Source organism: Macaca nemestrina, chromosome 15 (genome assembly GCF_043159975.1).
Source record: "Macaca nemestrina isolate mMacNem1 chromosome 15, mMacNem.hap1, whole genome shotgun sequence".
Lineage (NCBI taxonomy): Eukaryota > Metazoa > Chordata > Mammalia > Primates > Cercopithecidae > Macaca > Macaca nemestrina.
In genome coordinates, this window is record NC_092139.1 from 100,463,370 (window position 1) to 100,483,491 (window position 20,122).

Sequence of the window (20,122 nt, forward strand, 5' to 3'; positions counted from 1 at the left end):
GTTTTACATTTAAAGAAAGGAGTCATTGATTTACTCAAGGTCACACAGATATTTTATGTGGTAGGACTAGGATAGTAACCTGGTATATTGCCTCAATCTCATGTTTGAAATTTCAGGAGGAAATGAAGCCAGGTTCATTAGCTGTTAAAATAGACTGATGAGTATGCCACCAGCTTGCCTCTGGGTTCTGGGCCCTATCTTTGCAATACAAATGTAAATTTCCTATGGCATCTATCAAAATTTTGAGTAAGGAAGGACACGCCCACACCCCTAGAAATTGCCTGCCAAGTCACTTCTCCTGCCTTCTCTCCATTGCAAACCAAATGAAACAGAGATGCATCTCACTTGCCTGCTGATAAAGCCCCCTCCCTGGCCATCAGAGGTAGGTACTATACTTCTCTCTGCTTGGCTGCATCAAGAGCTCTGAGCACTCAATGAGAACCCAAAAGATAAAGAGAAAATCACCAGTGCTGCAAATGCCCCAATGAGCCTGTGGGCACATTCACTTTGAAGTCTTCAGAAAGAGTGCTGGTTTGGAAAGCGACCCCTGCATCTGAATCACAGCTCTGCCACTTCCTTGCATGTAAGAAACTGAACATGCAATTTAACTTCTTTGAGCCTCAGTTTCCTTAAAATAGGCATAATACCATAATACCTAGTACCTATTATTAAGGGTTGTGAGGATTAGAGGGAATACTGTATTGGAAGTGCCTTGTACATAGCAGGTATTCAACTAATGCAAGTTCTTCTCTTTTACTCGTCTTAGAAACATTTTTCAGCTTATCATTCCAAGGTTGACGAGTTGCAGAGCAGGGAGATAATTATTTACTGATTATCTCTCATGGACCCAGCACTGAATTAGAGCAGCCTGGAGTGACGGGAAGATGACGAGGACCAAGGGGTCTGATTGTTTGTTTGCTTCTGCCAATAATCTGGTGTCTACCTCTCTAGGCCTGTTTGTGTATCTGTAAAATGAGGGAGTTCAACTTGGTAACCCACAGCTCTCTCCTAGTTCTGACCTTCTGTCTTACCATGATATGAGTTCCTAAACACCTCCCTGCTGCCTGGTTGGATAGTTAGCTCTACGATCTCATGGCACACTTGACTATCCCACTGTAGTTCTTACCACCAACTATTATTTTCTTGTCTTTTTCTCCCAGAAGACTGGGAGCTCCTTGGGTACAGGTCTATGCCTTGTTCATGGTGGTATCTCCAGGGCCTAGCATGGAGTAATAGACATTCTGTCAATGTCTGGTGGATATCTGAAGGAAGGAGGGAAGGAAGGAGAGGACCCTGTCCCTTTCCTCCAAAGACTTGGTCATCACACTATGACACATAAGATGTGAGGCAAATGGAGATTGTCAGTGGAGGATTCATAATTAAGGGCACACCCAGAACCTGGAAACAAGGTCGTCTGTCTTACTGAAGCCATACACTCATGCACCATGCTTGTGCTTAGCCATCTGTGGTAGTAAATCAACATACAGCAAGGGCAGATTTGAAAATCTGGGAATACCAGAGCCCAAACAAGTTGACCTGGGGGTAATCTTTCAGTGGTGGCTTATATACTAAAATGTAGAAGCTAAATGAATTCCAATATTCTAAGTGCAAAGAAAGTGTTGCGGAAGAGAAGGACAGAGTGGCCAGCCTGGTGCCGAGAACCAAGAAGATCCAAGAGCCCGCAGTTGGCATTTGTGTGTCCAGCATTGCCACTGTTCAGGAAGAGAGGCTTTGGCCAGTGGTTGTGAGCACTGGCATTTCCTCAGCAAAGCTTTTGCTTCCAGGAAAAGGAGAATTCCAGGATATTTCAGCTGAAAGACCCTTCCTATGATGCCCTCAATTCCTGTGTTCTGAATCTACATACACCAAAGCAACCTTCTGATGAGAAACTAGCTTCACATGAAGCTCTTTGTGATGATCAGGAGGAAAATATGGGGGTGGTGTTGAGATGAGTCCTCTAGCCTATGTGACAATGAAATACCTCATGAGAAACAAGCCCAGTGGGATTGTGGTTGGTTTGTTGGGCTCTTAGAATCAGTCTGTGAGACTGATCAACTGAGGGAGCCTCATCTAGTTGAGTTTCTGGACCCAAGGAGCTGGATTTCAGAACCTCTGTTGGGGTGAATGTGTGAAGGCGATACTCTGACTCCTCCTTTTCTCCACTCCATTCATTGGTTAGTTTATTCCTTTAATATTTGTTAAGTGCCTACTATGTGCATATGCTGTGTTAGGCAGTCACAGAAGTACCTGGATTTGCTCAAAATGTAGAGGAGAACCAGGGATATAAACCACTAGGGGCAACAGAGTGTGTGAGGAGCCCAGCTGGAAGCCTGGAGGACCCAGTGTGGGTGGGAGGTGAGTGAGAGAAGAGGAGAGGCCTGAGAGGGGGTGGTCCATTCTGCTGGGGCAGAGAGAGGACCAGAAAATATTCACTAATTGGTGACTCTAGCTGAATCCTGAAAGATGAATATGTGATTCCTGGCAGATGAGGTGGAGGAGGGTAGGGGAATACACTGGCGGCGGCTGGATTCCAGGCCAAGAGTGCATTGTGAACAAGGCTCAGAGAAACCAATAGCTGGCATATAAAGGGTTGGAAGAGGGCAGCATGGGTTTAGAGAGATAAGCAAGAACAGGGCCTGCTGTTGTATAACTGCAGGGGCAGCCATCTCATTGTATTCTCTGTGAAGAGGGCCTCCTTCAGCTGTGGACCGTGGGGCCCTGGGGAAGAGCCAGATCACAGAGGGCCTTGTTTGTCTTTGGAGCTTAAGACTTTGTTCAGAAAGCCACGGAGCACAAGTGAATCATTTCAAGCAAAGAATAGCATGCTTTCAGATTTATATTTTAAAAAATGTACAGAAGCAGCAATGCAAAGTTGAAGTTGAAAGACTCTGGGGAGGGTAACCAATTATGTCACTATTGAAATTGTCAGGAAAGAATCCACGGGGGCCTGATCCAAGGTAGAAATGGTAAGCCTGAGAGGAAGGGATGGTTAGAAGACATGTGGATAGTGAGAATCTATAGGACCTGGTGAGTGATGGTGTCATCCTCCAGAATGGGTAACCCCGGAGGGGACTAGGGGAAAAGACAATGAGTTTTGGACACCTGGAGTCCGAGGAGGCCATAGGATCTCCAGGTGAAATTGGGCAGGAGGAAGCTGGAGATAGAAGACAAGCAATCAGATGGACACTGTTGCTTGCAGTTTGCACTCCAGTGCACATAGCATGGTAGAGACCATGGGGGTACTTGGGGTTGGCCAGGGAGAGTGTGGAGGCTAAAAGGGAAGGGGGGAGAGCCAAGAACAGAAAATTGGGAAAAAGCTACATTTTAATTTCAGGAAGAACCCGAGGAGTCTGCCAAGAAGACTGAGAAGGTACAGTTGGAAAGGTAGAAAGCGAAATCCGAGAGAGAGTAGGGTCTCAGCAGCCAAGTTTAAATAAGGATGCCATCAATGGTGTTAACTGCTCTTTGGACTGTCCCCACATCACAGGACAAGACCATGTCAGTTCCAGCAGGCTCCACTGAAGAGAGCTCATGTGCCTTGGAGAAACAAGACCTCCAGCCCAGTCTAACAGGAGACCAACCACATGTCCATCCCATTCCCTCCCAGGGCATGAGAGCGCCTGCCTGAGATGCTCATGTGTATTCTCTGTGTGAAGCTGTGCATGCAACCTTCAAAGAAACCACAAAGGAGCTACTCGTTTTTAAAGGAAAAACACATGAACTCCAGAGCATAAGGAAGACATTAAAACAGGGTTGGGGAGAAGTTCTTCCCCTTCCATTTCATATTATCCTTCACAGAAATAACTGACTGCTTGAATATATGGCCATTAGAACACACATACACACACATACATGCACATGAAAACAAGAACTGGAATATTTGACTCTGCTTTCCATTTCCCACCACCCTAGATAACACAGGATACAACACGGCTTTACTGCACACATATGTTTTCCGGCTTAAAAACACTGGGAGTAGATCCCTGTCGAAAGAAATATGAAAACCTCAGGATTCATGCGAATGTAGCCAGAGACTCTTACGGAGGGATCTTCACTTTGCTGGCAGGGCTGGGGGAGAGCTGGGGCGATTTTACTGCCACGAAATTGGCTCCAGATGGAGGCAAGGAAAGGTGTTTACCCCCTGCTGGTGTCAGACACAGAGAGGGCCTGCAGTACCTAGCATCTTAGGCTCAGAATTGCCCAGTGGTAGGCAGTAACCCCACTGAGGGTCTGGCCAGGGCTCAGAGGGATGGGTGGACCAGGCTGTCTGTTGCTTGGAAAAGGCCATTTTGAATATAATGACTTTCACATGGACTGTGGGGCTTGGGGGAAGGCATTGTGGCTAGGGTCTGGAGGGGAAGAGGGAGGAAAGCAAACAGGAGCTTCCCTATGAGGCAACAGAAATGACAGCACCTTCTCCAGGTTGAATTTCCAAAACCCAGCTCTGCCCTGGAAGAGTGGGACTGTGGCATCCTCTGCAGTGTTCCCAGACCACCCTAAGGCCCCCAAACCAATGATTCACAACTATGTTGCTTCCCCAGAAAGCATCTCCCCCTTTGGTTGACATGTGGCCAGCTCAGGGGTGGAGGAGCTCCGGCAGCCACGAACCCAGACGGGATGTTGACTGAGAGCTTTGTGGCCATGGCAGATGGGAGGGGTGAGCTTCACCCACTCAAAGGCACCCGCACCCCACCGATGAGTGTGGAATTGTGCTCTCCCGCCCTTGCAGTGAGACGACCGACCAGGTCTGCAGACTGAGCAAATGGGTGTTCTCTGGCTTATAGCGCCCCCTAGCACTGGCCAGAGGGATAGAGCTCCGTGAACTCTCCAAGGAGCCACCACCACCTGCCTGTCTGAATGCTGGAAAGGGGTCGGTGGTGCTGATCATTGGACCCATTCAACCCATACTTATTAAATTCGTTGTTACCAACACTTGATCCCTGTTTACTAGGGGCTTACAGTCCAGGAAGGGAAACCGGTGGGTAAACAATCACATTAGAGTCAGCTAAGTATTGTCGAAGAAGTTAATACAGGGTGTTGTGGGGATACATGGGAGAGGAATCAGAGGAGGTTTCCCGGAGGAGGTGACATCTAAGCTGAGGTCTGAAGGATGTGGAAGAATTCAATAACTTCTGAAGACCAAAAAAAATGGAGATAAAAAAGACTCCTTCCTAACCTTTTAGTGCTATGATCCAAGAGACAAACGAGCAGGTGAACACACAACTACCCTGGGCTCCACCGGAAGCCAGACCCCGTCTCTCCGAGGACTTTGGCATCACAATCTTCTCTGAAATTCTGTTTTCAGCATCGATTCTTGGGGGAGGTAGCAGTATAGGAACTCAGTGTTGGTTGAGAAATTGATGGATGGTCTTCAGTCTTGGGTACGTTCCCTTGTGTCAAACCTGTTTAAATGGCAGGACTCATCTCCCCTTCAGAAGCATTCACTTGTCCTTCAGGATTTTCCATGGAACCTTGGAGTTTCTGAGGCGAGAGGGATCCTAGATACCACTGAGTTCTATCTTTCATCCAATAAACACAGAAGTCGACGCCTGGACAGGCAAAGTGACCTGACTAAGGCAGGTGCACAGCTATTCCGCAACACTGGGAATGAATCTCAGGTATTTTGATTTTTTTTTCCACTCTACTCTCTTTTCATTTCCCAGAAACAAAGTTTTCATGTGCCTTTCTATGGTGATATGTTTGGAATGCATTAGCTAGTAATTTAGGAAGGGAAAAAATAGATAAACCTGTCATAAGGATAAACCTGTATTTCTTCTGATTGGCTCAGAGGGCGATTATTATCATAGTAGATAATTATTTAATCCATGTATGTAAAAGTTCTCTGTGGGCTGAGCACTGTACAAAGAGACTCACACGAATCTGTCTGCAGATCGGAAAAGCAGATACGAGATCTGTGAATGGCTGGGGTTTCCAAGGCCACAGTTCAAGCATGGGCCACACCTTACAGCTTGGAGGACTGAGCCCTGCAAATGGGCACGTTCCTTCACCTGTCTGAACCTTCTTTTTCCCACATTTAAAACAAGGATGGGTAGTTTCTGAGGTCCTTTTTATGACTTCTCTTCCCACAGACTCTAGCATCCTATAACTTGATACACAGAGGGTGGATATGAACTCACCTTTCCTAGAAAAGTTCCAGGAAAGGGAATACCAGGTCATCCTGGTAGGTGGGTAGACGGGCCAGATAGATCTTGAAACTTATTCAGTTCTTCCCAGATTTATAAATCTATCATTGTTCTTAGCTGTCAAGGGAAAGCAGGAGAGCCTGCATCTTCATTCTTTTTTTTGTTTTGTTTTTGTTTTTTTGAGATGGAGTCTCGCTCTGTCGCTCAGGCTGGAGTGCAGTGGAGCGATCTCCGCTCACTGCAAGCTCCGCCTCCCGGGTTTACTCCATTCTCCTGCCTCAGCCTCCCGAGTAGGTGGGACTACAGGCGCCCGCCACCACGTCTGGCTAATTTTTGTATTTTTAGTAGAGACGGGGTTTCACCGTGTTAGCCAGGATGGTCTCGAACTCCTGACCTCGTGATCTGCCCACCTCGGCCTCCCAAAGTGCTGGGATTACAGGCATGAGCCACCGCACCCAGCCTGCATCTTCATTCTTACCGTTAGCCTCAGGTTCACCCCACCTATCTTATTAAGTGGCATTGAATAAACAATTCTTACATATTATTAGGCTCATGGACACCATGACATCCAGACTGATGGGTGCCTGCTGAAGGGGGTGACCCTAGCAGGAGGACTGCCCTACGCAAGGATTCATGGAGTTTGCTCTTTCTTTTCCTTACGGTGAGAACCAAACTGCCTTCACACGGTGGGCAGAGGGGAACTGACTCAGGTTAGGAATAAGAGAGAACATCCCAACTGAAAAGCTCTTGGAATTCGCTGAACTTCAAGACACTGTGTGGACCAGCTTAGGATCAGGAGTGAGAAGAAATTAACCGAAAGGTGATTTCATTACTTTTCAGCTGGAAAAAAGATCAGATTACACTTGTGCTTTCATAATTAAGTAGCTGCCGGAATAAAACGCTTCCGATGCTTTCTATGAGAAAACTGCTGCTTGAAGTTCAGTGGAAGTTATCTACTTGATACTTAAATTCCAGGCAAGGCCTTCCGTTGGAGAAAATATCGGCACTTTGGACAAAACTGTAAGGTGAAAAGAAAGAGAAGAGAGGGCCTCTATCATGTAAGATGCTTATCCAAAGTGGATTTGGTCTGGAAAGTCTTCTAAAACCTTCCACATGACTGTGGAATAAGTCATGTGGAGTACGGGGATAAGCGAATCTCTCAAATTCCACCACGTACGCCCTCATTCAACCTGGATCCTTAGAGTGGCCTCCAGGGCACACTTTGCTCAGGACTCAGTCAGCTGTTGGCCACACCCATGCTCTCCAGTCTCCTGAGACCCTATTTGGTTCTCAGAGGGCTAAAAGGCAGTGTGGTTAAATATCTCAGGACTCAAAGTATTCTTACTGTGGTTGGAGAAGTGATAGACTCACACCCCATAAAACAATGAAAACAGTGCTAGAAAAACGTCGAGAGACAGAAATATCTCTAAGAGTCAGGCCACAGTTAGAGTGAAGGCAGGGAGGGTTTTTAAAGCTGGGTGGTGGGCCGGGGCGAGGGGGACAAGTCAAAATCATGTGGAAACTGGTTTCCCTTTCCTATGGCTAAAATGCTCAAACAGGAGAAAGGAGTTTCAAAAATGTTCTTGGAAATAAAATACCATCTCTCACGAATTCTTCGGCCTCTGCTGTCCCAGTGTCACTTCTCTGAGATGTAAACAGAGGAGTTCTGAGAAACAAGCTGAACTTGCATTTCTCCCTGTTTCTATTTGTTCCAAACTTGTAGCATTTCTAACAGGATGAAGTGGAAGAGAAAGGAAAAGAGACGCAAGTGTAGAAAGATGGAAGATCCCAGCTGCAAATGGCCATTTGCAGTTAGATGGAACAGCTGCTGATGTTCAGGGAAATGCATGTCTCTCTTCAGATGGGAAGGGGCAGTGGAAAGGGGTGACTTGAGTTCCTGGCTGGCCACCAATCATCCCATCTTTCTGTGTGGGTTCCTCATCTGGAAAGTGGCAGCGATACTTGTGCTTGCTTTTCCTATCTACAAAGATTATTGTGAGAGCTATAAGGTGAGGTACAAAATCCCGCTTTTAAAAATACAAAGCAGAATCAAGATGTCAATAATAAGGATAGTAATTGTGTTAGTTATTTGCAATCATCCATTATAGTTAGTCATCCAGGATCCTGGATCATTCTCCTGGTTTTACTAGAGTTTTGGATCAGCTCACCCCCAAATCCCTTGCTGAAGGGTGGAGCCCTGTCAGCCATGGGCGGGGAACCACTTCCTCTTGCCTTTCTACTTTCTGTCTTCCAAACATGCCCAGGGCCTTTGCACCTGCTGTTCCCCCTGCCTGGTACCTCTCTCCTGTGGCTTGCCCCATAGCTGATCCTTCTCTTTGTCCACTTCTCAGCAAAGATGGCACTTCAGGGAGCCCTTCCCTTGCTGTTGCAGAGAGAGCAGCGCCCTCCCCAGTCATGTCCAACCCTGAACTCTGTTTTGTTTTCTTCATAGCCCTAGCATCATAGAAAATCACCCTGTGCATTCGTTGATGTGCACGGGGGCAAGGGCTTTGTGTTGCTTAACCCAGCATCCTGAACCGTGTTTGTTGAATCAATACAGAACCCCGTTTGCTCCGGGGGAGCATAGAAAAACAGTCTTCTATCATGTATCATAGCCAGCTGCAAAAGGCAGATGGCTTCCCATATCCCAGAGAGTAAGAACGAGAGAGAAAGAGAGAGACAGAGAGAGAGAGAGTGTTTGGGTCTTCCTCCTCTGTCCCTGCTCGGGGTAGCAGTCAGCATTCCCCCACTGGTTCCACCAGGCTCAGTCAAGGTCTCTAGGACATGGCCACCCCTGACCTGTGTAAACGGTCCTGCTGGGGTGGGTGGGTGGTAGTTCGTTCTGGTTTGGGTCAGAGGCACCCAGTGGCCCAGGTGAGCGTGGGGAGAGGGCGCAGACGAGAAGGGGCACGAGGGCACCGCTCGGAGGACCCAGCTGCAAGCACCGGTCCCGGGCGCGCCCCAGCCCACCCACTCGCGTGCCCACGTCGGTATTATTCCCTATAAGGATCTGAACGGTCCGGGGGCGGCCCCGCCCCGTTGCCCCGTGCCCCCGGCCCCGCCCCCTTTTTGGAGGGCCGATGAGGTAATGCGGCTCTGCCATTGGTCTGAGGGGGCGGGCCCCAACAGCCCGAGGCGGGGTCCCCGGGGGCCCAGCGCTATATCACTCGGCCGCCCAGGCAGCGGCGCAGAGCGGGCAGCAGGAAGGCGGCGGGCGCTCAGACGGCTTCTCCTCCTCCTCTTGCTCCTCCAGCTCCTGCTCCTTCGCAGGGAGGCCGCCCGCGGAGTCCTGCGCCAGCGCCGAGGCAGCCTCGCCGCACCCCATCCCGTCCCGCCGGGCACTCGGAGGGCAGCGCGCCGGAGGCCAAAGTTGCCCCGCACGGCCCGGCGGGCGAGCGAGCTCGGGCTGCAGCAGCCCCGCCGGCGGCGCGCACGGCAACTTTGGAGAGGCGAGCAGCAGCCCCGGCAGCGGCGGCAGCAGCGGCAATGACTCCTTGGCTCGGGCTCATCGTGCTCCTGGGCAGCTGGAGCCTGGGGGACTGGGGCGCCGAGGCGTGCACATGCTCGCCCAGCCACCCCCAGGACGCCTTCTGCAACTCCGACATCGGTAAGCGCTCCTGGTGCCCCGCCCGAGCTCCAAGCTGCAGCCGGGACTGCAGCGCTGCTTAGGGAGGCAGGGCGAGCCCCACTCCTTTCCTCTGCCCCAGGAGAGGGGCAAATGGGGTTGGGACGGAGTGGAGAAACTCGATGTCCTTGGGCGGGGGCGCTGGCATAACTGAGAGGGGAAGATGCCCTGCAGAGGAGGCTCACAGTGGCTGAGTGAGCCCCTGGCCGCCTTTGCTTTCCTAACTTAGGGCGTGGGGTTCCTACTGGTCCTTTTGACATCTGGAAAATGTCCCCATTCACTACTAACGAGGAAGGGCTAGAAGAGAAGGGTGAGGAAAGGGTGGGTTCCCCAAACTTGGAATACTAACTAAAGTGCTGGGAAATTGAATAGTTTAAAAAAAAAAAAAAAAGTTGCCAGCCATGTGCACGGAAAGTTGCAGGAGAAACTCGGAGTACTCCGAGTCTGCATCATCGCCTGCGCCCATGAAATTCATTCTTTTCACTGAGACCCAACCCAGCTGCAGGCTTCCCAAGCAAGCGCTAACTGAGCTTCTGGGACTGCCAAGTTTGGGTGGATTTAAGGGGGAAAATGAGGAGAAAGCTGTGGCGTTGACCCACCCCCTGGAGGCACTGTGTTTGAGAGTGCTGATAGCCAGCAGAAGGTGGCGTGTGCGAGGGGTCACTTACCACATAGCTGTGAAAATTCACAGGAAGGCTATTTTTTTTTTCCTTGAATGCATGTGGGGAGGGGGAGAATGGGCAGTGGAAAACAGATTTGTCACCAAAAGAACAAAGCTGCCAAGGGGTCACATCACGGTGACAGTTCCAGACTGGACTTAGTGTCTTGAGTAGAGAGACCCTGTAAAGAGTAGACCTCCTACTCCTTAGCGTGTATGGAGGGCCCTGAGAGCATCCTGGGAGGCTTGTCTGGGAATGTTTGGGACAGTCGTGTTTGGATGGCCAAAGGCGGAGTGGCATCTGGGAAACATTTCTCTCCTCCTTTCCAGCCCATAAAGTGTGCAAGTCCAGTGGCCCTCCTGGGAGAGTGTGTGTGTTTACGCGCTGGGCTGGGCGGTGGGGTGGGACAGCCTTGCCGCCCTCTGCCTGTGTCGATTCAGAGGTGAAGAATGGAGCGTGTGTGTTTTAAGTACAGTCATAAAGGAGAAGGAAATTTTCCACTGAGTCTTGGGTGAGGGACTCTACCAGTGTGTTGTGGTGAGGAGGGGGAGGAGGCAGGAGCTTGGCAGGGGAGACAGTGGAGGCCAGGAGGGGCACTGCTGGTGGGCTGGGCTGAGCCTAGAGGTCAGAGTGGGGGTGTGGTGACCAGAATGTCAGTGCAGTTGGCAGCTGAGGGTGTTTGTGTGACCTGAGGTCACCCTTGTAAGAGGCTCCCTGGGGCCTGCAGGGTACATCCTCCCCTCCCCCTCCGGGGGAACCCAGCTGGTCCTGGGTTTGTGGATTGCTTAGAAAGATCCTTTTGGGCAGCCTGAAGCCTGGGGAGGGTTTTCCTCCCTCTTCCCGTGACCACCTTCACCCACATTCCACTTATCCTTTCCCTCCTCATCCCAGTTGGTGACATTCCCACCTGATTAGTGTGGGGAGTTGCTGCTACGGCTGAGTTCCAGTTTTGCCCAGGGGGAGCGCACACATGCGGCCAGGAGGCTGGCAGGTGGAATCAGGGTGTGCAGGGGTGCAGCCCAAGTCTTTTTCTGCTGGAAAATGAGCTGGGTGGGTTCATGTATGTTTTTTTGGTATGTAGTGGGAGTGGGTCCCCATTCTTCCCCCTTGCCCTTTGCTTTGGGGTTTCTACCCTAGAAATTGATGACGGAAAAGTGCAAACAGCGTGAGTAGATCCTGCTTCCAATGGGGGCCTTCCCGTCTGTTTACTGCTTAGGTTTCCTGCGGTGGGTCTGAGCGATGCAGAAAGTTTCTTACAATTTCTCTGGATTGATTCAAGAAATAGCTCCCTTGCTCCTCTTCATAAATTTCCCAGAGAAAAGCTAAGTTACCAGGAAGTACCCAAAGACCAGGAGATTATGGAATCTAAAAGAAAAAAAAGAAACAAAAAATCTTCGATGCTCTGGCACAGATCCCAAATTGTTCTGCCTGGCTTTGGTGCACTGCACTAGTGGCAGGGATGAGCTAATGCTTTTAAAATGGGAGGTGTGGGTGTGAGCTGCTTGCCTGCCGACCTCCCTCGCCTTGCACAGCAACCTGCTGGCATCCAGTACTTGGCTCCCAAGTTTCCTTGCTCAGAGCCTTTCTGGTTTCCAGTCTGGGTTGAAACTCTGTCCATTCTCTCCCTCAAAAAAATATGAAGGAGCTCCCCATTCCTTGGGACCTGCACAACCCCACCAGTCAACTTTGTAGCCCCCTAAAGGTGTTCATGCAAGCCTGTCAACTTCCTCTTTTAAAACCATCATGGTGGTTTTCTCTTCATGGCTTGGTGCCATGTTGGCCTAGCAAAAGGCACAGGAGGCCTGGCCCGGCCCTCTCCCGGGGGGCTGCCTGATGGCCTTTCCCTCTCTCTCTGCTCATCCACAGGTGTGTCTTTCTGTCTTTTTTCCCCCAAAGTCCTAGGGCCTGGCACGGCGTTCTGGGGGAGGAGGAGTTAAAAGGTGTTTCTATGGCAACTCCAGGCCCTGTACCCTATGGAAGTGTTTAGGAGAATAATAAACTACATGACAACTTATAAGACACACTGTTGGGGAAAGAAAGGGACTTGGAAGCAGGCAGGATGTCTGTGGCCCCCCCTCCCTGGCCAGTCATTGCCCCTGAAACTCCTGACAAAACCTTAACTCTAGAAGAGGAATGGGAGGGGGCTGGGGATGAAGGAGGCAGCCTCAGCCAGGGCAGATCCACTCTGGCAGCTCTGTCCAGCTTAGGAAGGGCTGGGCTGTGCCAAGGGCTTTCTGAAAATGTTCGTGCGTGAGTGTGTGTGTGGCTTCTGCAAAGGTGGCGGGCAGGCCTGAGGGGGGTGCAGCAGAGAGAGAGAATTTTGCTTCAGAATGCCAAGCCCTTCTCTCCTCCTCTCCAGCCACCTTTGCATGGGAGGAATGGGGCTGTAGGATAGAGCATATTTGGGGCCTGCCTCTGAGCCTGTTGGGAATTTGAGCATGAGGCTCAGCTGGGGGGCCGGCTGCCAGCCCCAGAGGATGGCCCCTGGATATCTCCAAATTGTTTTGACAGGGGCCAGTGCCAGCAGATTTTTTTTAGGATCAGATCTGAAGTTGTCGCTTTAGCAAAGAAGCCATTTTCAAAGAAACCAGATCCATTCCCTCTCCCTCTCACACACAATGACACCTCAACACTGGGCTTTGCAACTTAAGGAAAATAGAAAGAGTCAGACTTTGGAGAGGTGCCAGCACTTGGTAGGGCAAGTCTGGGGGACCCAGGCTGTGGATATCTTGGGAACCATGGAAAGAGGAGAGCTGTTATCCGGCTGGAGGAAGGAAGAGGTATCTCTCAGGCCCCTCCTGGTTGCAAGCACTTCCCAAATGCCATCTCTTTCACCCCCTCCCCCGCCCAGCAACCTTAAGAGTAGGTATTGCACCCATTTTTCAGAAGGAAAACACTGAGGCTGAAGAGACTGTGCTTGCCTACGGCCACCTAGTTGCTAAATGATACAGCTAAAACATATTATCAGTTATACCATGCTTCAAAAATGTGTCAACTTTCATTGACACATGATATTCTAAGGTGACCAGGAGATGGAATGGATGGTTAACATTTGAAGAATGCCTTTCTTCTACATTTGGGTTTTCTTTAAAAATATGAAGACAGCCAAAATGGCCAGAGGTTTTAGTTAAACATCATCTTCAGGGAGGGAGAGCTTATTGTTATTCTAGGGCATCATAGAGGAAAACTCTAACATTCTTTGGATATTAGAACTGGAAAAGACCCTTGAAGCCATCAAGTCTCAGTAATAAAAGGACCTGGTTTGTCTCACGGTGGCCCAGGGAGAAGTAAAGTTAATAGAGACAAGCCATTTCAGGGCTTCAAGACTTTTCACTTACAGGTGGGGACGAGTTAGGGGTCCCCAGGGGAAGGTACCCAGTCTGCCAGTGTGGTGGGAGGAAAGCCAGGGGGGTAGTCAGGAGACTGGGTCTCAGCTGGAGAAGGTGCCCCTCGGACAGTTCTGTGTCCCTTTCACAATCCCTGGATAGATAAGGCTAGAAAAGTGGCCACAGAAGTAGCTTGGGTTGAGGGATTTTTGTTTGTTTTGCAGGAACAGCAGGAATCATTCAGCTCCACTGCTGAATGGCACATTCCAACAGGTTCATTAATTAAAAACAAAAACAAAAACACAATTCTCCATTGCATTTGGCTTTTACCATTCCAGCCAGTATGGACAAGGAGGCCGCTTCTTCTACCTTTTGTCGTAGTCAACTCCTGGGTGGCCTTGAGAGGCAGGGTGGGGTGGTGGAAAGGCAATGGGGAGGGCGGATCCGAGCTCCACTCCTTCCTCTGGGGCTTGCTGGCTGTGTGTGCCTAGGCACATATGGGCAATCTTTGAGCTTTAGTTTTCTTATTTATACAAGGGGAATAACAATTTGTACCATCTTGGCCTGTTTTATCTACATTTTAAGAGCTACAAGTATATGCATGCATTCTATGTCCATGTATGTATCTCTGTGTATATGATACATTGCTAAATGATATATTTATGATCTATGATATATCCATTTCTATTTATCATCTATCTATCTATCTATCTATCTATCTATCTATCTATCTATCTAAAATCGGAGAAGAGTAAAATCTTTTCTGATTACTTTTTCAGAAAAGTGTGTTACTTGTTGCACACTTTAGTTCCTTCTCCAAATCCTTTTCTTCCTATACATTTACATACATAGGCACCCATAGCAAATCTATAGTTTTTCTCTTAGAAACATGAATAGTAGAACACTAAAAATAGTGGAATACCACATAATATCACATATAGTATTCTGCTTGTTTCCCATTCAACAATGTGTACTTGAGATCTTTCTACTTAATATATTTATAACTGTCAGAGGGGCACCTTCTCCAGATGGTACCCAGTCTCCTGACTGACCCCTGGCTTTCCTCCCACCACACTGGCAGACTGGGTAGCTCCCCCTGGGGACTCCCAACTCATCTCCACCTTTAAGGGAAGAGTCTTGGAGCCCTGAAATGTCTTGTCTCTATTAACTTTACTTCTCCCTGGGCCACAGTGAGACAAACAAAGTCCTTTTATTACTGTGGATTGATGGTTTGGAGGATATATACATATATAAAAAATTTCTTTTATGTATTTCATGAGGTTATAATTTTAAACAGCTAATAAGTATAGAGTGATTACTATGTGCCAGGCATTATTCTAAGTCATTAACTTACATTAACTCATTTAATGCTCTCAGTTTTATAAAGGAAAGTGTGCTATTTTCATCTCCATTTCACAGCTGAGGAAACTGAGGCTTAGAAAAATGAGGTAACTTGTTTAAGGTTATACTGCTAGCAAGGAATAGAGCCTGTATTTAAGCCCCTTCACCCTGGCTCTAAAATATATTCAACAACTATACTATAGATCACATTATACTATATCATATTATATATGTTACTACATACTCTTATAAGTATATAATGTACGTTTTCCATTTTAATAGTTCCTGCCAATTTGGCCTCCACAGTGGCTGTGTTAACATAGTTCTTTTCATATATGCAACATGAGGGGATGGAGGAGTATTAGAGCCCTGTGCTTAAGAGACTTCCATGCTTCTCTCAAATAGAAAAACAATTTATAATTTTTATTGACTTTTTCAGTTTTTTTTTCTTTTCCTTCTTTTTGTCTCCTTGAAAGGGAGCAAAATTAGGGCCATGAAGATCAAGTTAATGGGAGTATTTTCATAGGGCGAGGAAGGCTGCAATGCCAGGAAAGCTGTGGTCCTTGACTTGTTGCATGTTGGAGTAATTCGGTTGAAGATAGTTTTATTTGTGTATTTATTTTGCTTTCATAATAAGCAATGGACCATTTATTATACCAAGTTGTTTGACTTTGAGGACTCACATGGACTCAGGTTCAAAGGTATATGTGACTGTGTTTTGAACACACATACACAGGGTTTTGCTTTCTGACTCAAAGCTGTCCACTGGCGAGGCTCATGGTGGCAGCAAGGGCACTCACTGCTCTGTCTCCCTTCTTGTTGCATATGGATGGCGCTTGGGTGACAGCGGTGGGATGGTCACAAGGAGGAGGATGGACTGCCGAGAGGGAGGCTGGGTGGACCCCAGCCAAGAAGGACACTGGAGTCTCATTATTATGGGAGCTAGAAGGGCTGGTTTAGGAAAGAATTCCTGTTCTGATGGAAGCTCTTCAGTGGACTCTTAGGAAAAAGTATCATCAAATGGCTTTTACAAGGGCCAGTGTGGACCCTGCCCACCTCATCCTCATAGTCTCCCCACTGGTCTGTCCTGCTCCAGCTGTTCATACTCTGTCTCTCTGGCTCTTGGCCCGTGACACCCCCTCGGTTTTGAACACTCCTCATGAACTTCTCCTTCTCTAGGTCTCCTTTGGTTCCTTTCCCTGATCACTCCTTGGCATTGGTAGCAGATGAACAGTCATAAACCGTGCCCACATTTTAAGCATGCTTAAAAATGCCATCTCTAGTAAAAGCCAAATTCTCCAAAGCTGCATGGGAAGCTCCCAGAGGGGATCATTCTTGTGCTGGGAGAGAGAACTTAGGGCTGTGTGCCACCCAGAGGGATGCACCTAACCCACTTGAGAGGGAAAGCACCCACTACGCTCTCTGCATTACTTGATAAGTCTAGTCCTGTCTTCTGGTGGACATGATACCCTAGCACCCTCCCAGAGAAGCAAGTGGAGATTTCTAAATGCCAAGCCTGCAGGAGATCACAACATAATACTGTAATGACTTTTCACGGTAAGTGTGGTGCACTTACTATGTGCCAGGCACGGTCCCAAGCTCCTTACTTGCGTATCAGTCATCCCAGCTGCCTGATGAGCCGTCTCAGGCTAGGGAAGCCAAATGGCTTGCCCCAACTCACACCACTTGCAACCTACACTTGCTTAGCCTATCTCCAAAACCTGTGTTTCCAATCAGTCTCTTGTATAGACCAAGGGCTACAACTTTTTAGACTTGGGAAGATTCTACCCATTTTGTGACCTCTCCACGTGAGTCTTTGGCTCCCCACTGTTGGGCAGCCCCCGTCAGTCTGCTTATCTTTGGTTTTCTTCCTCTCCAGATATGCCTTCCCTGCTGTCCCCAAATTTTATTACTGTATAGTCAGTTCTGGGATCCTAACATAACCAAGCCTCATCTCCTAACCCAGCACCCTTTCAACTGTCTCAGTGGTTCCCAGCCTTTTCAACACTAAGGAATTTTTTAAAATTAATTTTTCCCTTCAATGAGTTCTGTGTTTGGAACAGTTATCCATCACAATTTCATGTGTTGAGTGTTGATTAACTTTCCATTAAAAAACAAATTAAAATATAACTAGAACTGCTGATACTAGCCAGTCATTCCTCTGACACAATCAGCTAATATACTAATTAATTACAACCCAAAGCAAGGACTGGTTGGTGTTTTCGTAAGCCTGGGAAGCTTTCTCATGGGTTCCTGGGTGATTGCGTTGTCGAATTTGGGTTGACTTACTGATATGCCAAAAATAGCTCCTGCCTTCTTTGGTATATCGCTGTCCTTTGCCCCTCCTGAGAATGGTGCTTTAGTTTCATGCCAACTTAGCATCTCTTCTCCCCGTGGGCAGGTCCCATGCACTTACTGCCATTGTCACTTCTCCCTGTTACCCACAGTGCTGGCACCATGCCTGGGATAGACAGCAGGTCGCTGATGTGTCCTGGTTGAGGTTTCTGTCCTTTCAGAGGAGGTGATATGAGTTCAGGTATTTTCCTGTGTTCATGTCTGGCATCCAGGGGTACACAAAGTATTGATTCTAGCTAAAGGACTTACTAAATACTGTTTGACAGGAGGTCAACAGGTGTCTATCTGGGCTGCAGTGGAACTAAGAGGTCTTTTTGTTCAGTTGTTAAAAAATTAGTGTTTGTGGCTGCAGAGGGGCCGCAGAGAACCTTTCCTGATCCATTTAGAGGCCACCTATATGGCCAGGATGGCTTTGCTGTCACAGAAGGGACGGTCCACACTACCCAACACTCAAGTCTGATTTATGTTCATGAAAATCCGATCACCTAATGGTGGCATCCACGCCTTGGAGACAAGAAACTTTAAGTGTTTCCAGGCCTGCAGCCACCTGGCCTTTTGTGGGGGTGGGGAAGGGAAGGAAAGCTGTAGGATCCGGCCTCAGAGAGCCCAAGGTAAAGTTCAGTTAGTGGAAAAACAGAGCCCTAGATGATTGGGCAAGGCAGGGGGTGGGTGTTGAGGAGCGGAGGAGCGGGGAAGTCCTGAGCTGACCAAGCCTCCAAGAGCCATTCCGGAACCAGAGATCTTAAATATTACATGGCAATTATCCCCTCTGCCTCTGCCCATGAGGGTGCCAGACACAGGGCCGCCCGGCCGCCTGCAGAGAAGAGCTGTTTCATTCAGAAACTTCAGGGCTCCTGCAATCCCTGGATTAGGATGTGGGGATGGTGAGTTTCGCAACCAGGGTCAGATTTCACGAAGACTTACTTTCGTGACTTGAGGTGTTTGACTAAGGTGTTTGCATTTCATGTATCAGGAAGGGCTCCCTTTTGACTTAGACTTTATCATTATGAATAAACTCCCTGCCTTTTAGATTTGGAAACATAATAGCTCTCGTGAGCTCTGCTACTCCCAAGCTCGGGTGGGTTCTTTGCCTCAGTTTCCTCATCTCTAAAATGGGGGGACATATATTATGTACCACGTGGTAACTTCATTGGCAATTAAGTGAAATACTTCACGGAATGTTTAGCACTAAATATTCCTTAGTGTTGAAAGGCTGGGAACCACTGAGACAGTTGAAAGGGTGCTGGGTTAGGAGATGAGGCTTGGTTATGTTAGGATCCCAGAACTGACTACACAGTAATAAAATTAGGGGGCAGCAGGGAAGGCATGTCTGAAGAGGAAGAAAACCAAAGATAAGCAGACTGAGGGGAGGCCCAACAGTGGGGAGCCAAAGACTCACATGGAGAGGTCGCAAAGTGGGTAGAATCTTCCCAAGTCTAAAAAGTTGTAGCCCTTGGTCTATACAAGAGACTGATTCCTGGCACAGAACAGCTCGATAAGAATAAGCATGAGCTTTTAGTAGTAGTGTTGTTACAGAGCAGAGCTGATATTCTCACTTCACTTTCGGTAAGGAAAAGGGGGCTCTGAGGTGTGATGTGATGTTTTCCAGGGTCATATACAGACAGCTGAGCTTCAGAGTCGTGGTTTGACCCCCCCACCTCCAAATCTAATGTGTTCCATTTTGTCACGGTGCTTCCCACGGGACACAGAAAGAAACAACAAAGTTCCTACTCTATTTTCACAACTCTTCACATTTGAGAGTCTTAAGTCCATTTGATCTCATTTGATGACAACCTCCCAACAAGGAAAGCAGGATGGCATTGGGGGGTCAGTCATAGTTCCCAGTTAGTGGATGTCAGTACTGAGAATGGCGGGGTTCAGTGGCTTAGCCGCATAGCCAATACGTGGAATGGGATTGGAACCCATGTCTTCCGAGGCCAAGCCCAACACTTGTCAAGGATCTGGTGCTGCCCTTCCCTCTTTAGACAGCTCCCACTGATAAGCAGAGGTAGAAGTCACTGGAGTAGCCAAAGAGAGGGCCCTAGAAATGGATTGGTGACAATGAACTTGGCTGAAGAGTCAGCACCTGCTCCCCTATCCACTGCCAGGGCTGGGAGTTGCAGTGTGGCATGGAGGAGGAGCACTGGCTGGAGTTAGGAGGCCTGAGGTCTAGTCCTAGTTCATCATCTGACTCTGGAGTCCCCTTGGTGATGATGACCTCCCTGGGTTTGGTCTCTTATCTGTAAAACAGCAGGATTGGCTCTATGTGGTGTGTATTTCACTGAATGCCTACTATGGTCAAGTTTTTCTGGCTCTAAGTTCCCTTGGAAAGGGCTCTCTACTTTAGCTGATAACTGAGCACCTAAATCTGTCAACAACACCCTTTAGTAGGTAACTTTGTTAGAAATATGGTCTATTAAGATAAGAGCCAGGATTTCTGTGGTTGCAAAAGTGGATGCGGGCTCTGAACAAAACCTCTAATGAGCTGAGATACTTTATCAGATGACATATTTGACCACCAAACTTCCTGTTGGAGCAGGGCTGATTTGCCAAACAGATAGCAACCTTGCAGACTTAGTCGATGGTTAGAATTAAGACTCAAGGTCACTTCAGGGCCTGTCATTGATCGCGGGAGGGCTTGATAAAAATTGAACCTCATTAATACCACTAGAG

General features: G+C 48.2%; 2 protein-coding genes across 10 annotated transcripts in view; one reads left to right on the top strand and one right to left on the bottom strand.

Moving 5' to 3' along the window:
- The window catches only part of LOC105493997 (synapsin III), a 550,021-nt gene that overhangs the window by 289,176 nt on the left and 240,723 nt on the right, over positions 1–20,122 (bottom strand). The gene's annotated exons all lie outside the window — the stretch shown is intronic.
- The window catches only part of LOC105493996 (TIMP metallopeptidase inhibitor 3), a 61,669-nt gene continuing 50,878 nt past the window's right edge, over positions 9,332–20,122 (top strand). The window contains exon 1 of the mRNA XM_011762036.2: positions 9,332–9,750. Coding sequence (XP_011760338.1) covers positions 9,630–9,750 — 121 coding nt within the window. The 5' untranslated portion in view covers positions 9,332–9,629. The remainder of the gene's footprint in view (positions 9,751–20,122) is intronic.